At 41.2% G+C, this 18,936-nt stretch overlaps 1 protein-coding gene across 2 annotated transcripts in view; it reads right to left on the minus strand.

Annotated features, from left to right (window-relative positions):
* The window catches only part of atxn1a (ataxin 1a), a 95,630-nt gene that overhangs the window by 10,519 nt on the left and 66,175 nt on the right, over positions 1–18,936 (minus strand). The window contains exons 1-2 of one of the 2 annotated variants that reach the window (XM_027175687.2): positions 9,025–9,275; positions 94–2,135 (exon numbers count right to left, since the gene is read on the minus strand). In XM_027175687.2, coding sequence (XP_027031488.1) covers positions 94–1,824 — 1,731 coding nt within the window. In that variant the 5' untranslated portion in view covers positions 1,825–2,135; positions 9,025–9,275. Of the gene's footprint in view, positions 1–93; positions 2,136–9,024; positions 9,276–18,936 lie in introns of those variants that run through there. The other variant, XM_027175684.2, reaches the window with a different exon arrangement.

Below are 18,936 nucleotides of genomic sequence, written 5' to 3' on the forward strand. Positions count from 1 at the left end.
AACTTATACACCTGATTTCACTTCTGTTGGGAAATCTCTGTCTGCAAACCAAGGTAAAACAGTCAACAAAGTTTTTAAACAGAGCAAACCTACCTGTGAACGATGCTCTCCCACTGCAAACTGGATAATGGCAGAGTTAGGTGTATGGCTGCTGTCAATGCGCTCCACAGTACTGGAGTCAATCTTCAATTCGCTACTGATTTCTGCACTCTGAATGAAGTCTTCTGTCTTTAAGTCCTCCACACGCTTTAGCTCACCATCAGCTAGCTGAATGATAGAACCCTTGGTAAAGTAGGGTGGTAAAGAGGGTGTGGAAGGTATAGGTGGAGCAGCTGGCAGACTAGCAGAGGCTGGCAGAATAGGCAGGTGCAGTTGGGCCTGAACCACAGCACCTGTCGGGTGGGGGTAGGAAGCTGGTGTCTCAAAGGACTCGCCTTTGGGGGCTGTTGAGGTCACAAATGCATGGGGCAGTGCTGCAGCAAAAGTTGGTGCTGTAGTTGTGGCAGTAGCTTCTGCTCCACTTACAGGGATAATAACAGGCTGAGTTCCTGGGATGAGCAGGTGTGGAGGCAGGCTGGTGTGGTAACTGAGCGGCTGTGGCTGCCCTGTACCTGCAATGTACCCAATAATGGGCTGATGAGCAGAATAGAAGTTGGTGGATGTGATGCCAAAAGAATCGGTTGCACTATGTGTGGTATGGATAACTGCGTGGGGGGGTAGTGTGGTAACTGCTGCCTTTAGACCATCCACAGGTAATGGGGGAGGTGGAAAGGAAACAGAGGTGCTGGAAGGAGTGCGGGAAACTGGCTTGCCTGCACAGATGCCTCCTTTTTCAGCCATCGACAGAGGGGGAGGCAGCTTGTCCAGATTTCCCCCTGGATCACCAATGTTGGAGTTGTGACTGTTGGGAACTAGAACTAACGAGTTCCTCAAACCGGTGCTTTCCTGTGCATACTCTGGTGGAATTGTCATGTGCCGGGTCTCATAGTGGTCTCGCTGGTGGATATGGTGATGCTGGGTGGATAAAGACCCTTTGGCTATGCTGCTGACCTTGGACTCTGAGGGCTGGTTGAAGCGACGGCCCCTTTCTGGCTCACCGTTTAGCATATCTCTATGTCTGCCATCTTCTTTTTTGGGCAAGGGTCCATCTGAGAACTTTAGCAGGAGATGAGAGGGCCCACTAAGAGCAAGTGTCTGTTGTAGGTGAAGGGGAAGATGGCTATGGGATGAGGATGCAGTACAAGGCACTACACTGAGTTGGGAGCTGGAAATTTGAACATACTGGGTGGAATGGGGTTGAGATATGCTGTCTGAAGTGGAAATTACTGTATCGGGTTTGGATGCTGGACAATTGGTAGTGCCAGAGTAGGCTTCAGAGTGTCGCTGGGTGGATGTGTAGGTGGTGGTGGCTGCAGGGGGCACAAAGGGAGAAATGCAGCTAGCATAAGGTGCTGAATGTGATGGTCTGATAAAGTGCAGGTTGGGGGGCATGGGGGAGTACTGGATGGTGCCCACCTGTTGAGAAAGTGGTGAAGTATACACAGAGGGGATGGTAGTTGTTGCAGTTTGAGCACGAATGGACTCATTACTGGACGCTGTTGTTTTGGACTGAAAGCCTTCGGCTTCCGATGAGCTGCTGGTATGCTGCTTGTTTCTCTCATGCCCACTGGCCATGCTGGCCAGCCAAGCAAGGTTCCCTCCACGCTGGCTCTCACTGGCAGGAGCCATCACCATGGGCCTATCCTCTGAGGGAAGGGTACTTGCTGGGATTTCACGTTTCTTTGGGGGCAAACACTCATTGCTTCGTTCTTGGTTGGACTTCATAATGAATGTTTTTGCTGTACCTCTTTTTAAGGTGGTTTCTCAGTGTTATATCTTTCTTCAACACTCCTTCCTTCTACACCTTTCTCTTATTCTCTGCTTGTGCCACCTGCTGGTTGGCTGTTGCTGTGAGGGTAGTGGGGGTGGAGAGAAGACCAGAGGTGATGGGAGCTTTTTTCCTGTGCTTAAGGCTGAATGGACACTGATCTCAACTGAAAGCAACAGAACACATAGCTGCTGTGAGAGAGCACTTGCCACGATTCATGCGGAATCATTTCTCTCTGAAAGCAAGCCTCCGAGACTGCGGCAAAAACCTGCAGAACACACAGAAAAACATATGCACAAACTTTAGACACTCGTGGGATAAATAGTCTCCACAATTTTACAAAACCTTATAAATAACCACGGAGGTTACAAATACATATTCGATGTATGGTTACAACTAGTAATGCATTTAAACAGATATTGTGTTTAGATTCAGTTGCAAAAGGATGGGAAAGATATTTCTATCATAGGCACACACTCTGTATGTCAGGGGGCACCACCTGCAGGGAAAGATGGAGCACTCAAGTGTCACTATCCTCACTCCCCCTCCGAATGACTATCTCTCTCAGCAGACATACACACTCGTACACATATGCAGCACAAATATGCAGTATTGAATCCTTTCCATAATTCATAAATGCTAATGAAAACAAACTTGTTCACAATGACCTTCAGAAGGTGAACCCAGTAAGCAGTGAAGCTAATTCGGTGGCAGAACAGCCTGCGCATGTTAGTGAACTACAGAACATGTAGATCAACCACATAATCAGCCTTTGATCTTTTAGAGGTATTGCTCATTTAGAATTCCTCCCTGTGCTTCATTGATTGCTCCCACTCTAGCTCTATTCGCTTTGTCCAGCACTGGTTGGAGAGCTGTTCTGCATTTCAAACAGCAAGGATGATTTAAGAAGTGTCAGGGTGCAACAAGAGACCCTGAGCACTGTCTCAGACTGAGTCATTGCATGCATGCAATCCCAGACCTATCCCATGCACACCTTCTTCCAGCAGCCACAGCTGGAAAAAAGAAATCAAGTAATAATGCCTGAATTTATTGATGGATCCATACAGTACTTCTCAGACTTTTACCCCACAACAGATATGCATCTTAGCTAATAAGAGAAAGTAATCAGAGAAACTGTGGCTAATACAATGATATTCAGTTAGTGGAAAAAAATAATTTAACATATTTCCAGTGGAGACATACAGTATATGGCCAAAAATATGTGGATAGGCACCGCATGATGGGGTTTTTATGGGACCAATTTTAGTGTCCTAGAACAAAAAAACAGAAAAACTAGATACATACAGTATCAAGTTGTATACACGTGACCAGGCACCATGCTGCATTTGGGGCCACTTATAAGACCAAAACACTTTGTCTCCTCTTTTATTCATTCTTTGCTGGACAGATTATTATTCTTCCCTCAGTCTATTTTCATCATGGATATAAATAGCAAACAAAGGCATTCAAGCATGCTAATGAATAAATTGGCATAATTAAATTGGTATATTACAATAATCCTTTGTCGGTAGATGAGCATATTGCAGTGGCAAATCTAATCATCTGAACTGAGATCAGGCACCTAAAATACAGTCATTATTTAGGAGCTAGCAATTAAGAACTACGTCTCAAAAGTATAAAATAAATAATTATTACTGCTCTGCAAAATCACTTAAGTTGCGTATCACACGATCATACCAGTAGTTCTTCATTTCAACCCTGTGACCCAGTCTGCTGTGGTACTGGGCTTCCCACACATCAGATTTAGCTCTCGGATAGTTGCTAATTACTGTAGCTGATGAATTCATCAGTGCATCACATGTGATTGAGCAGGAAAGCACTAAACTGTCTTGTGGTGTGAAATGTGCAGCTGTAGCTGAGAACCATTCCTTTACACCAGAAAATACTTTCCTTGTGACTCCAGTGAAATATAATAATAACACTAAAAAAGGAATGAGGAGTAAAGGCGAAATGAAGACAGATTTGGAATAAAGGGGAAAGGGAAACACATTCTGGCAAAGAAAAAAAAAGAGAGATATTTTTGCAACCAATTATTCTTTAGTTCATCACTGTTTGTTAACATTCTTAAGCTGAATTTTGAACTGTGAAATGAGTTGTGGCAGTTTTGCAAAACTCAAAATCCTTCAAAAACACCAGGTAAATAAAACAGAGAGCAGGTACAGAGAGTGTTTCCCCAATTCTGATGGTAACATTTAGTACCCAGGTGATGTTTGCTGTACATTTACAAATGTTTAGCTGTTTCAGATTTCACCATTAGTTGACACTGTCATCAAAACAATATCTTTCTGTTTAAAAGCGAGTCACTTCTTCTGCTGTTTGGTTAGTTATCCTGCATGAGCTGGCTTTGAGTTTATTTTAGCTGGCATGCTAAGAAATGAGATACAGGTTTAATGTAAGAAATCGTTCGGCTAAGACTAGTCCTCTTTACAAAGGTGATGAAGTAAGCTAGCTCACACACAGCATTTCGCTGTTTTTTATTTTTTATTTTATCAGAACCTGTCTTAAGCTCTTGCTAAGACATAAACCAGTAATGCTATACATTAATTCACACTAAAGTGACCATGAACTATAACACAAGGCTTTATATTACATATTACAACTAATATATTAGCTTATAATATATTCTAATTTAAATGAACAGTCTTGACTATTTAATTTATATTGTGTTGTAGTTTAATGAAATTCTTGTTTCAGGCATATTTTGTGCCATGGATGAAAAAAAATCAGTTTATGAAAGTATATTTCCTTAACATTTAAACACTTATGTGTTATGTATGTTATACTGTATGGGTTAACTCATTTTATATCACAGTGCAGTTCACACAATTCTTGATTCACAAGGTGTTGATTAATTTCCTCTAACAGCAGCTCTGACAATTCTTCCAGCTGTAGCATAATAAACGTTATATATTAACGCCCTAGTTATAATACTTCGTGGTTTCTATATTAACAGTTCCTTCCAATAAATTGCAGAGTATGGCAGACATTCTGTATAATCTAACGCTAATAGTAAACAGGCTGTGTTTTTGTTTAACAAAGTAAAGTATTTAATCCTTGGTTATATATAAAAATGTTATTTATGGAAATATTCTCAGGTGTCGGTGCTTTTTAACAGTCAGTTAAAAACGTTTCTGGACATGCGAGAGTCTGCATACAATTGAGTTTGTGAGTACCATGACAAGCTGCATTTATTTTCTCATTAATACACTGTGGGCTGTGTTGTTATATAAAAATTATCAACATTTACCAAGTTGCTAACAGTAGTTCCAATTAGTGTTAGGTCATATCATTTTGCCCTATCATAGGTTATTTTAGTCTATCATGTTATTCCTCAGTTGTTACTTTATTATGATAACTGAGGGTTTATTAATGCTGATGTTTGTCATTTGTCAAAGTTACTTAATATGCTAAATAATGTTACTTAATGTAAGGACCCATGAAATCCTGTAAAATAACTGTCTTGCAGTTGCAAATTTATTCAAACATTCAAACTAATCTACATTTTCAGAAATTTGACCTACATGGCAACAGTAACCAAGTATGGGCGGGGTTTGAGAAATCACATTCGAAAAAAAGACACTTCTGTTAGTTGTAATAGGAAGAGCTGAAATTCGTTTTTAAAGCAACACTGTTAAAAAACTGACAGTGAACCCTGAAGAGCTCAAACTCTCTTGGACCTTTTTTCTTTTGGAACACAGACACAAGGGGAGTGACTGGACTGTTTTTATGGGATGTCCGATGCTGCCAGTTTGGCGGTAAGGATTAATAATGCTGCAGCTTATAACTAGGATCACAAATGTGGCTCAATACACTCCTCAAGCCAAGCGGCATGCCGGGGAAAGCCTAATCTCCCACCGTGGCAGCCTCCCTGCTTTATCCCTCTGGATTACAAGGGAAAGAACAGACTCATGGCTCAGTCTACTCTCCTACTATAGAGACAGCACAGCACACACACTGCACCCGAGCTGAGAGGGAGGGAGCGGAGTGGAGCAGCCTCTACTGACCTACATTAGAAAGAACACTACTCAGCACGCACAGATTAACACAAAGACACACACACACATACACACCACAAGGACACACAGTGAAAGACGAGTAGTGAAGAGGTGTGTATTGTGTATATACGCATTCTTGTAAGCACACACACACAAACAGCTACTGAAAAAGCAAGAACACAGTGAGAGAGAAAAGGAGAGAGAGAGAGAGAGAGAGAGAGAGAGAGAGAGGGAGGGAGGGAGAGAGAGAGAAAGAGAGAGAGAGAGAGAGAGAGAGAGAGAGAGAGAGAGAGAGAGAGAGAGAGAGAGAGAGAGAGAGAGAGAGAGAGTTTTCGACCATCAGTTGGATCCTGCTCAGCACACCGGCTCCACAGAGCATAGTGAGTATCAGATGACTTGAAATCTAAACTTATTGTCCTCCAACAGGGCTATGAGTTACTACTCAGGCCTGAGCTACAGGAGCAGCAAAGTGTAATCAGTGCCATTTATCACATGTTTACTCGCAATCTACTTCCAACATATACAACCACACTTTCAGCTCGTCATGACATATATACTACTAGCATTAGGGATGAAAGCATAATGTAGGCTATAGAACACAGCAATCAACATAAAGCATAAATAATTATTACCTAATCACCTCTAAGCCTGCCACAGAGCCCAAACAAATCATGAGGTCACAGGTTTCCACCCACTACCAGCCATGAAGAACTCATCAATCATTCATCTCCAGTAACAGCTTTATCCTGGTCATGGATGTGTATCCATAGGATTGGGATGCCAGTCCATTGTAGAACATGCAAAGCCACACTGACATATGTGTTCAACCCAATTACCAAGCATGTAGACTATACTGTATGTCCAAACGCATGTGGACACCTGACCATCATATATATGGGCCTTCCTCAAAACTGTTGCCCTTCACTGGAATTAAGGGCCTCTGCCAAATCAAACCAGCATGACAATGTCCATGTGCACAAAGCAAACTACCTAAAGTCATGGTTTGCCATGGTTAATGTGGATCAACTCATGTGTCCTGATTAACACCTTTGGAATGAACTGAAACACCAACTGCCTTCTTGCCTGCCATCAGTGCCTGGCCGTATAATGCTCTTCTAGCTGAATGTGCAGAAATTCCCATAGCCACATTGGAAAATCAAGTGAATGGTCAGATGATGACAAACTGTTGGCCAAATGGTGTATTTGGGAGTTAGGAGGAGGAGGATGGAGAACCCACAGGAAACCCACACAGACATGAGTAGAATATGAGAAACTACACACAGACAGTAACCTGAGCTTTAAACCAGAAGCCTGCAAAAGCATGCAAAGCTACACGCTTCACCAACATACCATTCCGGGGCTATAAATTCATATGAGCCAGTCAAAACATATTGCCAATGCTTCACAGACCCCTATAATGCTACAGTACATACGCTACTAAGACAGTGCATAAATGATCACATAAGACCGTTAGTCCAAATTTCACATTCAAGTACCTGTTTTGGTACGTCATTTATGAAAAGTCACATGTGGGAATATTTTGGGAGCAACATTGTTGTAGTATACAGGTTATGCTGCATTAAAACTGCTTACAGTTCAACCAGGTCAATGCTGACTCATGTAATACTGAAAGATCCTGCACAATCTTTTCTTCCACTAATAGCAAGAATTCAAGACAAACCATCATCATGTGTACTTGCTTTCCAAGCTGAAATATTGGTAATTGCAAACTGATAAACACTGAGATTATAGTGCTTCATTTAATTGAAGCAAAGCGATAAAATATCAGGTTTATACATATCGTTTTTTCAGGCTGACCTGCATGCTTCATGACTGTTTTCATATGGCACATAGCCAACATCCATAGCAGTAGACTAAACAAACTACCTCAACTAACCACAACAAGGGTGGAGAAAAAAAAAAGAAGCTAACAGAGCTTTTACATGATTTTTTGTCTCAATGCCTCTCTATTTGGACAAACACCGATCCCAGAGTAGGTAGTAAAAACATTTACAGGTCGACATGGAATCCTGCCTGCGAGAGAAGGCGCTACTGTATATCGCTACCAATCCTTGAAACGCAAGTGGCATGCAGGCAGCTATGTGAACAATGTTGCACTGTACACATATACACACAGTTATGCGTAGAGTAACACAGGGCTAAGGCTACACGACAACAATTCAGCGAAATTTTGATTTTGTTGAATAAATAAAAAGTTCTGTTTACTATGATTGTGTAATATGTGCAAAACCTACACTGGAAAAAAAGGCTGTGTTGACATTCATTAAAGCTTTTGTTGATATATTTAATATTTCAATGCCTTTTCAATGAATTTCTATGTATTTCATTAAGGTTACGTCAATATGGCTCAGCAGGCTACTGCCTGTGCCGGGTTTCTTATGTTATCCTCGTGTCTGTGTGGATTTCCTCTAGGTTGTCTGTTTTCCTCCTACATCTCAAAAACATTTTGGACTGGAAGTGAACTGGTGTCCAATCCCGGGTGCATTCCCATCTCATGCGCTGTATTCCAGGGTTAGGCTACACCATGATCCATGAATATTACACTATCCTTTGCATTGCTAACTCAAGCAAAGTTTCATTGTAATGAAGTTATTGACATTTTTTCCTACTTCATTTCCAACACTTAACATCATATTTAGTTAGAATACATATACACATATACTGCATGTTAACGACATGGTGTACATAGACATTTGGCTATTTGCTTTCCTAATGCATTATCCCTACGAGCAACGCACTCCTGTGCTGCACTGCTGCTATTAAAACAAGACTTCCTCTTTAAGAGGTGGGCACAAACGCGGCTCTCCCTGGCTTCCCAATCATACTGAGCCTGCGTGCCAGGTCCTCACAAAATGCTCCACCAAAAGCAGACAAGGGGTAAGACCTGAACAGAAAGGGAGTACTCTTTAGAGACGTTTGAGGTTTCAGAGCAGTTGCATGACTTGCACTTTTGCGTCCATGCTAGGACTAGAAAAGTCCTTGTGCTAAAAGAAAAGACAATCACTCATGAAGGAGAACTGTGGATAAACGCACACTTTGTGCTATAGTGAGCAACAGGAGACAGTGAGCAGACAGCAGGAGCGTGAACATGGAAGAGCTAGAAAACAGGTCAAGTCTTACCTTAGAATTCCTCTTCTACCTTTTTCAAAGTATCCATAGAGGCAAACAATTCTTTCTGAAACTCTTTAGCCCTATGGTTAATACTTCTTCCCTCACTCTTCTCTCCCCATTTGGGTATTCAGTTGTATAACAGGGATATGCTCAGCCATCCAGGCCCTGAGTGTCACACACAGGCAGCCCTGAGCCGGCTCCCTGCTGCCCGCCTGCATGTAGCACACCAGTGTGTGTTATGCAAGGGCCTAACTCCCCCCCACCTCTCTCTTTCTCTCTGTCTTTCTCTCTCTCTCTTTCACACACTCTCTCTCACACACACTCACACACACACACACACACACACACACACACACACACACACACACACACACACACACACACACACACAAACACACACACGCTTCTCTAACTCACTCACTAAATCAGCTCCTCCCATGCCTCGCCTCACTGCCCTCCACCGACTCCATCAGGTATTCATTCAAAAAAAAAAGAAAGGGAAAAAAAACACCAGCTGGCAATAAGCCCAAACTCCACTCACGAGAAGCAGGAAGGAGGAGAGAGGGAGGAGGAATCACAGATAGACAACTTAACACTGAGAAAGTAAAGGATATTGGTGACAGACACAGTGACGATTAAAAAAATAGACCCAGTGAGATAAAACAAGAGAGTGATAATAGAAGATATTCAAGCACAAACAGACATTCCTCTGGGAAAAGGTTTCCACTGTCTCAGTGCCATTAATTCATCTGAAGTCAAGGTGTGGCAAGGTCAGCGAAATGTTCATCTCTAACTCTGCACCAGCCACTCAGTTATATGTTAAACTGAAATACAGGAAGTTAAATAGTTGCTGGTTTCTTTATGAATCATTTCACTCGTTGGTAAACCTGATATAGGTCACCTTGTGTACATACAATTACTGACTGTAATCCATCAATTTGTCATCTCTCTTTCTACCCTTTCATCAAGCTGAAAGGAACACAGCATCACCCTTCACTAGCAACTGATATCTTTTCTGGACACATCACCCATCCGTGACCATGTGATGCCCTCAATCTACCTACACACATACAGTAGGTCACTGTAATAGTTAAAAGAGCCAGTGATTGTATCACACCAAGCTGAGATGACTAGTTGAAGTGAAAGGATGATTCTTGAATCACAACTGCAATAAACACCAGTAGGCGACAAATGACTTGACAATACGGTCATTTGCAGCACTAAGAGCCCTGATGCACATCAAAAAAAGCTAAAGGCTACCTGTTGAAATTACAGTGTAAACTTATCAATGGGCGGTGATAAGAAAAAACTGTCCTGAACAATAATTATGATGCCAACATACTTCACAGTGTACACGGCCACACACACAGCTCTTACTGCTTGGCAAACACGTAAGTACTAAACACTTTTATTGCCACTGGGGTGGTTCCTTCAAAGGTACCTTCACATCCTCTGTATGTTTCGTGAATATTTTTTTACACGGTAAGTGAACGTAGTGTACCTTTAAGGCAGATAAATAGGAATTCTCTAGTAGCTTTAATAAGCATTTCGAATAACCACATGACCCTGTCGGGTAAAAGATACACACCAAACCTATAAAAGGTTTACACTTGACGGTAGTGACAGTGAACATTACAGAACATTATAGAACTCTGTGAAATGATGTTGTCAGTACCACAGCTACACGCTATAGCTCTGTCAGCAAACCTCATTAGCACTGAACCCATAATTAACTCCTGTTCCATGCTCCAGCACCAGTGTGTACTGTAGATATACACATTAGAGACACGTATCCCTATAAGAGTGTGCACTACTGATGCCTCCACTCCAGCAATGAACACTCCCTAGAGTTAAACGCTTTTCTCTTTAAAAGAGCGGTTTGTTATCGGTTTGTAATTTGTGGATCCCTCTGCTGCCTGCTAGGTGAACTACAATTACAATGAAAAATCTTCCCTAGCTGTATTCCTTCTCTCTAACGACCCCACCCCTCAGAGCTATGCCTTGCGGGTTGCTTTTTAGAGAAAAGTGGCAGAGCTGATGGTAAGAGAGCAGTTCTGTTCGGTTGAGGCAGAGCTAATGTCCAGGCTGGAAAAATTCACACAGCCACTCGAAACAGTGCTGGCTCTCTATAGGAACGAAGGAAGAAAAAGCTTGAGCAATGTAAATAAAATGGCTAACAAGCATTGCTATCTGGTGTTGTTCTGTAAAATGGGGTTGGGAAAAAGACTTCTTTTTAAACCCACTACTACAAAGATGTAAATTGTATGCCCTTAAATCTGTAGCTCAGACTGGATGAATGAATCTGGAAAAGACTCGAAACAAGAAACCTCCTCATAAATTAGAGGACTGAATCTCTATCGTGGATAAAGACGGAAATCTTAGCCAAATGTTTTGGGATGAATCAAGACAGCCATACCTCTAGCTACAAATATAACATACAACTCAAGAGATTTCTCTTTATTTTCAAGGACAGTAAGGAAGATCACATAGCATCCAAGCAGATGTACAGAATGAATCATCAGCTCTCCATGTCTGTAATATATGTACTGTGTGTTGTGAACAGAGTATATATAACATATACCAAGTAAGACAGAAGTGTAATGAGTTTCTAGAAAGCTCTGGCTCTATAGTATACTTTCCAGAACAGGGCAAGCATTTTCTCCATCAGTAAGCGCAGCACCAATCTGTTATTATAAAGCTAATAAAAGCAACGATGCTTACATTAGTGTAATTATAGTGTCACGTGACAGAGCAGCCCAAAGAAGGTTTGCATGATGAAACCAGGCATGCATCAGTCAGAGAAATCCCCTAAGTACTTTTTACTTCAGCATGGAAAGTCTGTGAGTCTCTCTCTCTCTCTCTCTCTCTCTCTCTCTCTCTCTCTCTCTCTCTCTCTCTCTCTCTCTATCTATCTATCTATCTTTGTGTGTGCGTAGGGAATGAAACCTACAGGGAAGGAGTGTGTGCCGTTTACACAAGTGCAACAAACGACAAAAACAAGCAGCAAGGGAAGGCTCGTCTGTTGCCATGGCAGCCAATTAGCCACGGTCGCTTTTTCTGGACCTTTAGGATAATTTATTTAGTTTCCAAGTCTTTAGATTAAAAAGACAGATGAAGGGAGATGACAGAAGAGGACAAACGAAGCAAGAAAACAATAAAAGCTGAGTGCTGAAATCGACAGAGCTAAAAGAATGATAGCAACAACAGGAATCCATGAGGATTGAAATCCCTTTTTCTCAAACACTCAAATGATCAGACAGAATTGTGGGGTAGTAACACATGAAAAAGTTCTAACAAGCAAACAGTCTTGAGAAGGAGATTTTGTTTGTCAGAAGAGCTAGAAATCTTTCCACCCATGTGTACAGATACAAGCTCTAGGAGTAGCTCTGACTCCCTCAGTACACAGCTTCAATCTCCCAGACCACCTGCTGAAGCTCTTCAGGCTTCCCACACACACACACACACACACACACACACACACACACACACACACACACACACACACACACACACACCAGACGTGCTGCCTACAACAGTTTAGCTGTATGTTTTTCCCCCTCACACTCACTTTTTTCTGTTTAACTTCTGTTCCTCTCGCTCCATATTTTTTCTCCACTTCTTAATCCTTCCAAGGCCATGCTCTTATACAATATACTCAATATTACTCACTTACTCAGTGGACATACACATTCATACTGTAATTTCCTTTCAAATACAACATTAAAACAACAGGAATTCTTAATTGTCCAGTTAAATATAAACTCCATTACAGCTGTGCTAGAACTTGTAAGGTTCACTTGGTTAATTTACCCTTGTGTTACTTTTGGAATAAACACTATATCAGATGTAATACATTTTTATACACACATTTTTCATTTTCACTCACCGGTGCTCATTCATGCAATCATCCAATCACGTGGCAGCAGTAAAGAACATAAAATCTTATAGATATGGGTCAAAATGATCAGTTAATGCTGACATCAGGAGGGGGAAAGATCTGCTATGGTTGTTGGCACCATATCGGCTGGTTTGAGTACTTCAGACACTGCTAATGTTGTAAAAACCAAAACACATCCAGTGAGCAACAGGAAAACCGCCTTATTGGTGAGAGAGGACTGAGGAGAATGGCCAGATTAGTGTAAGCTGACAAACAACAGCTCTATACACCCAAAGTGAGCAGAAAAGCATCTCAGACTGCACAACATGCCAAACCTTGAAGCATACAGACTCTAAAAGCAGACCACTTTGGGTTCCGAATCTTTTTTATTGTAGTGTTTGACGTAGGTATACAGTATAAATGTTCCATAAATAAGTACAAATTAAAACCTTCGAGAGAAGCCTATTAAATGTGCATGACATCACAGAAACGCATGCATGAAAAGTTATAGCGGAATTATGTGTAATTATACGCAATTATGTTCAACTGATGTTTATTTCACACCACACTGCGTATGTCTCACCCCATTTAGGTAGATAGTAGTTTGGTGTTGTATGACTGAAAATTACTGCAAGGGAAGACGCTGCTAAAGGATTACCATGAGCATCAACTGCACTGGAGGGACTTTGGGAGCTGAATAAATGAGCAATTAATTGCTCAAACAACTTCTTTACACCCAAAGAATTTCATATATGGGCCCAAAGACATGCCTATGTTCCTGGGCATTCACTAAATTCCAGGGGTTTCGTTACCACAATGTAAAGTGGGCGTTTCCGGAGGTCTTGGAAAAACGCCCTCTTTCAAAAAAAAGAGCATTCCTACAATGGATAATGAAGGACAAAACAGTCATACAGGTAGATTTTATATTTTATATCTATTATGCTTTATTATCTTACGGTTAACCTATTTTCGAAAACAAATAAACAACCAAAAACTACGGTTAGGGTTAGATTAGCAAATAGGCCATGCCTAACCGATGACACAATATCTGTTACGATGTTCTGAAATCCCTGGAAATAAGTGCATCTCTATGTTCCTACCTATAATATGTAAGCCACACCCACTTAGATATGAACTCAAATACCCACCCATGTTCCTATCTGTAGTATAAAAGCCATGTCCACTCCGAGGTGCTCTCAATTCATCTTTAATATGAAAGCTCATTAAGGCCGAAAGCTTATAAATATTTGAAATTTGCTTTTACATGTATGAGACAATGAGACAGCAAGCACACACAAACAAACACACACACACACACACACACACACACTTCTACTCTCATGATACATGCTATTTATAGTTATCAAATCTATAATACTAGGCTTGGTGGGGAATAAGGGTTTCTCCCTGTCCCTGCATCATACGTGTGGCTGTGATAAAAGCCGAGTGGCTCATTAGCCGTATGAGCAGTCAAACCGCCATGCACCTAACAGTGGCCCAGCAGTACACAGAACGCCTGAAGGCTTTAATGCCCACAGTAATGACCACACACTGAGGCACGCTGGGAGATGAATGGCTGCAGATTAACTTTATGCATGTCATAATGTGCTGCCCTGGGAAACAGCACATTATGACATGAGAGAGTGTGCCTGAGCACATTGCTTTATTATAAGAAAAGTTGTGTGAGACTTCATTGCATTTCTGTGTGGGTAGGAAAAACTATGTGTGTTTGAGAGAGTGAGTGTATTAGAGTGTGATGTACATTCCTGAGTAATGTGTGTGTATGCTCTGCCTCTCCCTGCTGAATACAGTACTGGGAGAGAAGGAGTGAGAGCTGAAGCAACCCAACCTAACAGTACCTCAGAGCTGTCACACTTCCTTCGTCTCTCTCACTCACTCACTCTCTCTCTCTCTCTCTCTCTCTCTCTCTCTCTCTCTCTCTCTCTCTCTCATTCACACTCACACTGACACACACACACACACACTCACACTGACACACACACTCACACACACACTGGTTCCTCTCTCTCTTCTCTCTCTCTCTCTCTCTCTCTCTCTAAGCCAAGTTTGAGGGTGTAACTATAAATGAGTGCGAGGGAGGTCCCTTCTGTCAGCCAACTCTTAAACACACGCATGTGCGTTTGCCTTACTATCCTTGTCAATGTCTCAGCCAAATGTTTCTCCAAGGTCAGAACTGTTAAATATCTCCTATCCTTGTGAGGACATTTGGTCTTCACCATGATATAAAAACATGCCCACATACACATAGAAGAAATGACGTGTGTATCTGTCCTGTCACTGTGCAACAGGAGCAGCCACACTTCTCTAAATGTTACATTAATGATGCTATGATGCCACTTACAGATTTCATTCGCAATGTGGATGACCCACACGTTCTTCAATCTTACTTCCCCTAACAGTTTGACCTACACCTCCTCCACTCCTGTTCCTCAAACAGCATCGCCTACATCTTCTTTAATAATCCATATACCTTCTTCTACCAAACAGTATGGCCTTAAGATTCTGGCACTGGAAAAAGAAAAGTAGCTGACTCAACCCTACATTCATGCTAGCAAATGATGTGTTTGTGTTGCTTGTATTTTGTTGCTTTACATCTAACATTTCACCAGAGTCCCAGATTGAATGTATTTACAGACATTAGAAGACAAGTTAAAACATTAGAAGACATCAGAAAACATTAGAAGACAAGTTAAAACCATTGGTATGAGGAACTAAATTTGTGAAACACTGAACCGTGATAGAACTAGTCTGAGCGATCAATCGTTTAGGAACGATGATCACCTCACACCTAATTTGGATCGAATAAAAAAAAATAAAGCATCGACTTAAATATCTACTTTCACACTGATGCTGACAGAACTGTGCTTTTGTTGCTTGCTAGAGTGAATCGAGGTAAGAAAGCAAAGAAAGCACACACACGTAAACATCCACTCATAAACATCACTGATGAGGCCACACATTGTTGGATATTTCTCAAACCTAGACACCTGCTGTGGGGTTCTTAATGTATCCAAAAGCACAGGAACAAACTGCAGCACAGTCCTTTGAGCACTCACTCGCCTCATTGTGGGTGGATGGGTGAACATGCAACTGCACTCCATGTGGCCTTGCTTGCCTCCATTGTGGCTCTCCTGGGCTGTAGAAGGCCAGACAAAGCCGCGGGCAGACTGTGGGAATTGCTTTAAGGACACTGCTGTGCTCCACAATAGCCCACTTTAAACCCTGCAAGGCTGACTAATGCATACCCTGCCTAGTCAATCAAATTCACTCCATATTTCTAGAAATATTCTCTTCATATATATATATATATATATATATATATATATATATATATATATATATAAATATATATAGATATATATATATATATATATATATATATATATATATATATATATCTTTTTTTCCATTTCACAGTTGACAGTTCAGTGCCTACTGATGGAAATCATTTCCAGACACATTTAGCTAAATGCAAATCTATCAGAAAACCTCTTTTATCGTTTCAGTATTGCGTTTAATGACAATCATGTACATGTAACAATCAGTTACAAACGCCAGTATTCTGTATGATCTGAAATAAGGCATCTTCCTCAGAAACCATTAAGATATGACAAGATTAGTCTCTCACAGCCAGACATTCGGACAGCAGATTTTATTTTATGTTAACACTCAAATATCGTCTGACTGACAAGTAATCACAGTGTATTTTGTTCAAGATCATGTTTATGGGCATGGAAATGTAAAGTCGATGTACCGAAAAACACAGACATTTAAAAATGTAAAAAAAAATGTATCATATCTTCAAGAGCTCTTATAGTCACAGTTGAAAATAGCATTCTTTTTCCATTAGGGAAGTAGAGCGTTATGGCGGCTTTGTTTCCAGGCGGACCGTTAAAATACACAACACAAACTCCCACAAATCACACAGAATCACATGCCGACTTTGAAACTCCTGAAGTGATTCCAATTTGGTGTGCCATATGCATCAGACGTTCAGCCAACGGATTGGAGGCGTTCTGTCTGAAGATGAGACTATAACAAGATAAACTAATGGTGAGAATGATTTGGTATCTTGGGAGCCTTTTATGTGATCATTCATTCATGGCAAATAACACTGAGCTGAGCTAATAAACACTGGAGAATAGCAGGCCACCCTTTCCGACCCCCCACCAGCAATCTTCTCTATAAACAGGATGAAATCCGATAGCATGAGAACCATATGACCTGGCGCAGAAGGAAAGAAGGACAGAGAGAAACCAAAGGGTGAAAGATGACAGTTCTGGACTGGGTCATTCTCAAAGCTGCAGCTCACAGGCTGTGCTGTTAGGTTGATCTAAGTGCTAGATTAATAAATAAGAAGTCTTTGTTCTTGAATATGAAAAATGACTCACACATTTCGGTTGATTGATGGGATTAGGCAAAAAAAAAACAAAAAAACATTTACTCACACTCCCCCGATCACTTTATTAGGAATGCATGCACACCAGCTCACTCATGCAATTATACAGTTAGTCAAATCATGTAGCAGCAGAGCAATGCATAAAATCATATAGATACAGATGCAGAGCTCCTGTTCAACTCAGAATGCCATCTCAGTGATGTTTGGCTGTGGCATGGATGGAGGTGTCAAGTGGGCTGGTTTGAATAATTAAGGAAAAAAAAAAAAAGATGATCTCATGGGGTTTTCACATATAACAGTCTCTGGAGTTTACGTAGAATAGTAAGAAGAATCGAGAAACATCCAGCGAGCTGCTGAGAGCTGAAGAGCAGCTCAGACTGTACAACATGCTGAACCTTGAATGGTATAGGCTCCGACAACCAAAGACCTCATCAGGTTCAACTCCTGTCAACTCTTCCACTTGGCACAAGCTGGATGAAAATGGACGGCTGGCAAAACATTAACGGCTTGACGTGCCTCGATTGTGCATGGAGTGTTTTCTGTTTATGTGGGATCATGTTTATGATGATGGGTAATGATGGTGAAGGATAGTAGTTAGGATACTCCTTAAACTTAACTGTTCTCAACAAACAATGAACTCCACACCCTGTTTTACAATCAAACGTATGTGCATGTGCTGCAGGATTGGGATTTGGGATTTCTCACGACTTAAAGGCATCTGCTGTAGTTATATGTTGACTGTATATCAGGATGAACCACAGATGATTTGTTTCTGATCTGAAGGTTATGAAGTTTTGAGTTTTTTTGAATATCCGCCATGCTAATTTGGATCAGTTTTGTAGGTTAATTTCACTTTTCTTCCTCTCAATTCTGCAAAGCCCAAAAAAAAGCCTGTAGTCAATAATGAATGTACAGGGTTTGAGAAGATTAGATTAGCGTGTAATGTGAGAAATGTAGTGTGTGTGTGTGTGTGTGTGTGTGTGTGTGTGTGTGTGTGTGTGTGTGTGTGTGTGTGTGTGTGTGTGTGTGTGTGTGTGTGTGTGTGTGTCTTACTCAGCAGATCATCCCGGCTGCCCCTGTTATAGACCTGCTACGTCTACCGAAGGTCACCGTGTCACCTTCTACAAGGCAGGCGTGCAAATCCTCACCCGCGGCTATTGTTTGCAGGGATAATATAGCGCCTAATGGGTTTTCTAAAAACAAGGGATTGGAAATCATAAGAAGCACAAATCTGAATTTGCTGCTAAAATACGGGACAATTCACATAAAAGGCTTTGTGTGAACCGGTGAAAATGTTGGCGAGCTTGATGTTCTATTGTTCTGTTATTTACTCCTCAAACACAATAGTAATCTGTCAGTGGTTACAATCAGCTTCTAGGTACATTCACGAGCTGCTATGAACAGGAATGTGTCAGAGTCTCTGTTCTGTAGACTTGATCATGATGAAAAGGTTACTGTCTGTTACAAAGCACTGATACTGGAGACTCACAAACATTACATAAACACCTCAACTTTCATATGATGAAGCTTATCGGTACTATATCAGTCATCATACATGAATATGTATTTTATATTTTATATTAGATTTCGATTATGTGGAGTGTTTGAGTTAAAAAATGTCCTT

The sequence above is a fragment of the Tachysurus fulvidraco genome, chromosome 24 (genome assembly GCF_022655615.1).
Source record: "Tachysurus fulvidraco isolate hzauxx_2018 chromosome 24, HZAU_PFXX_2.0, whole genome shotgun sequence".
In the NCBI taxonomy this organism is placed as follows: Eukaryota; Metazoa; Chordata; class Actinopteri; order Siluriformes; family Bagridae; genus Tachysurus; species Tachysurus fulvidraco.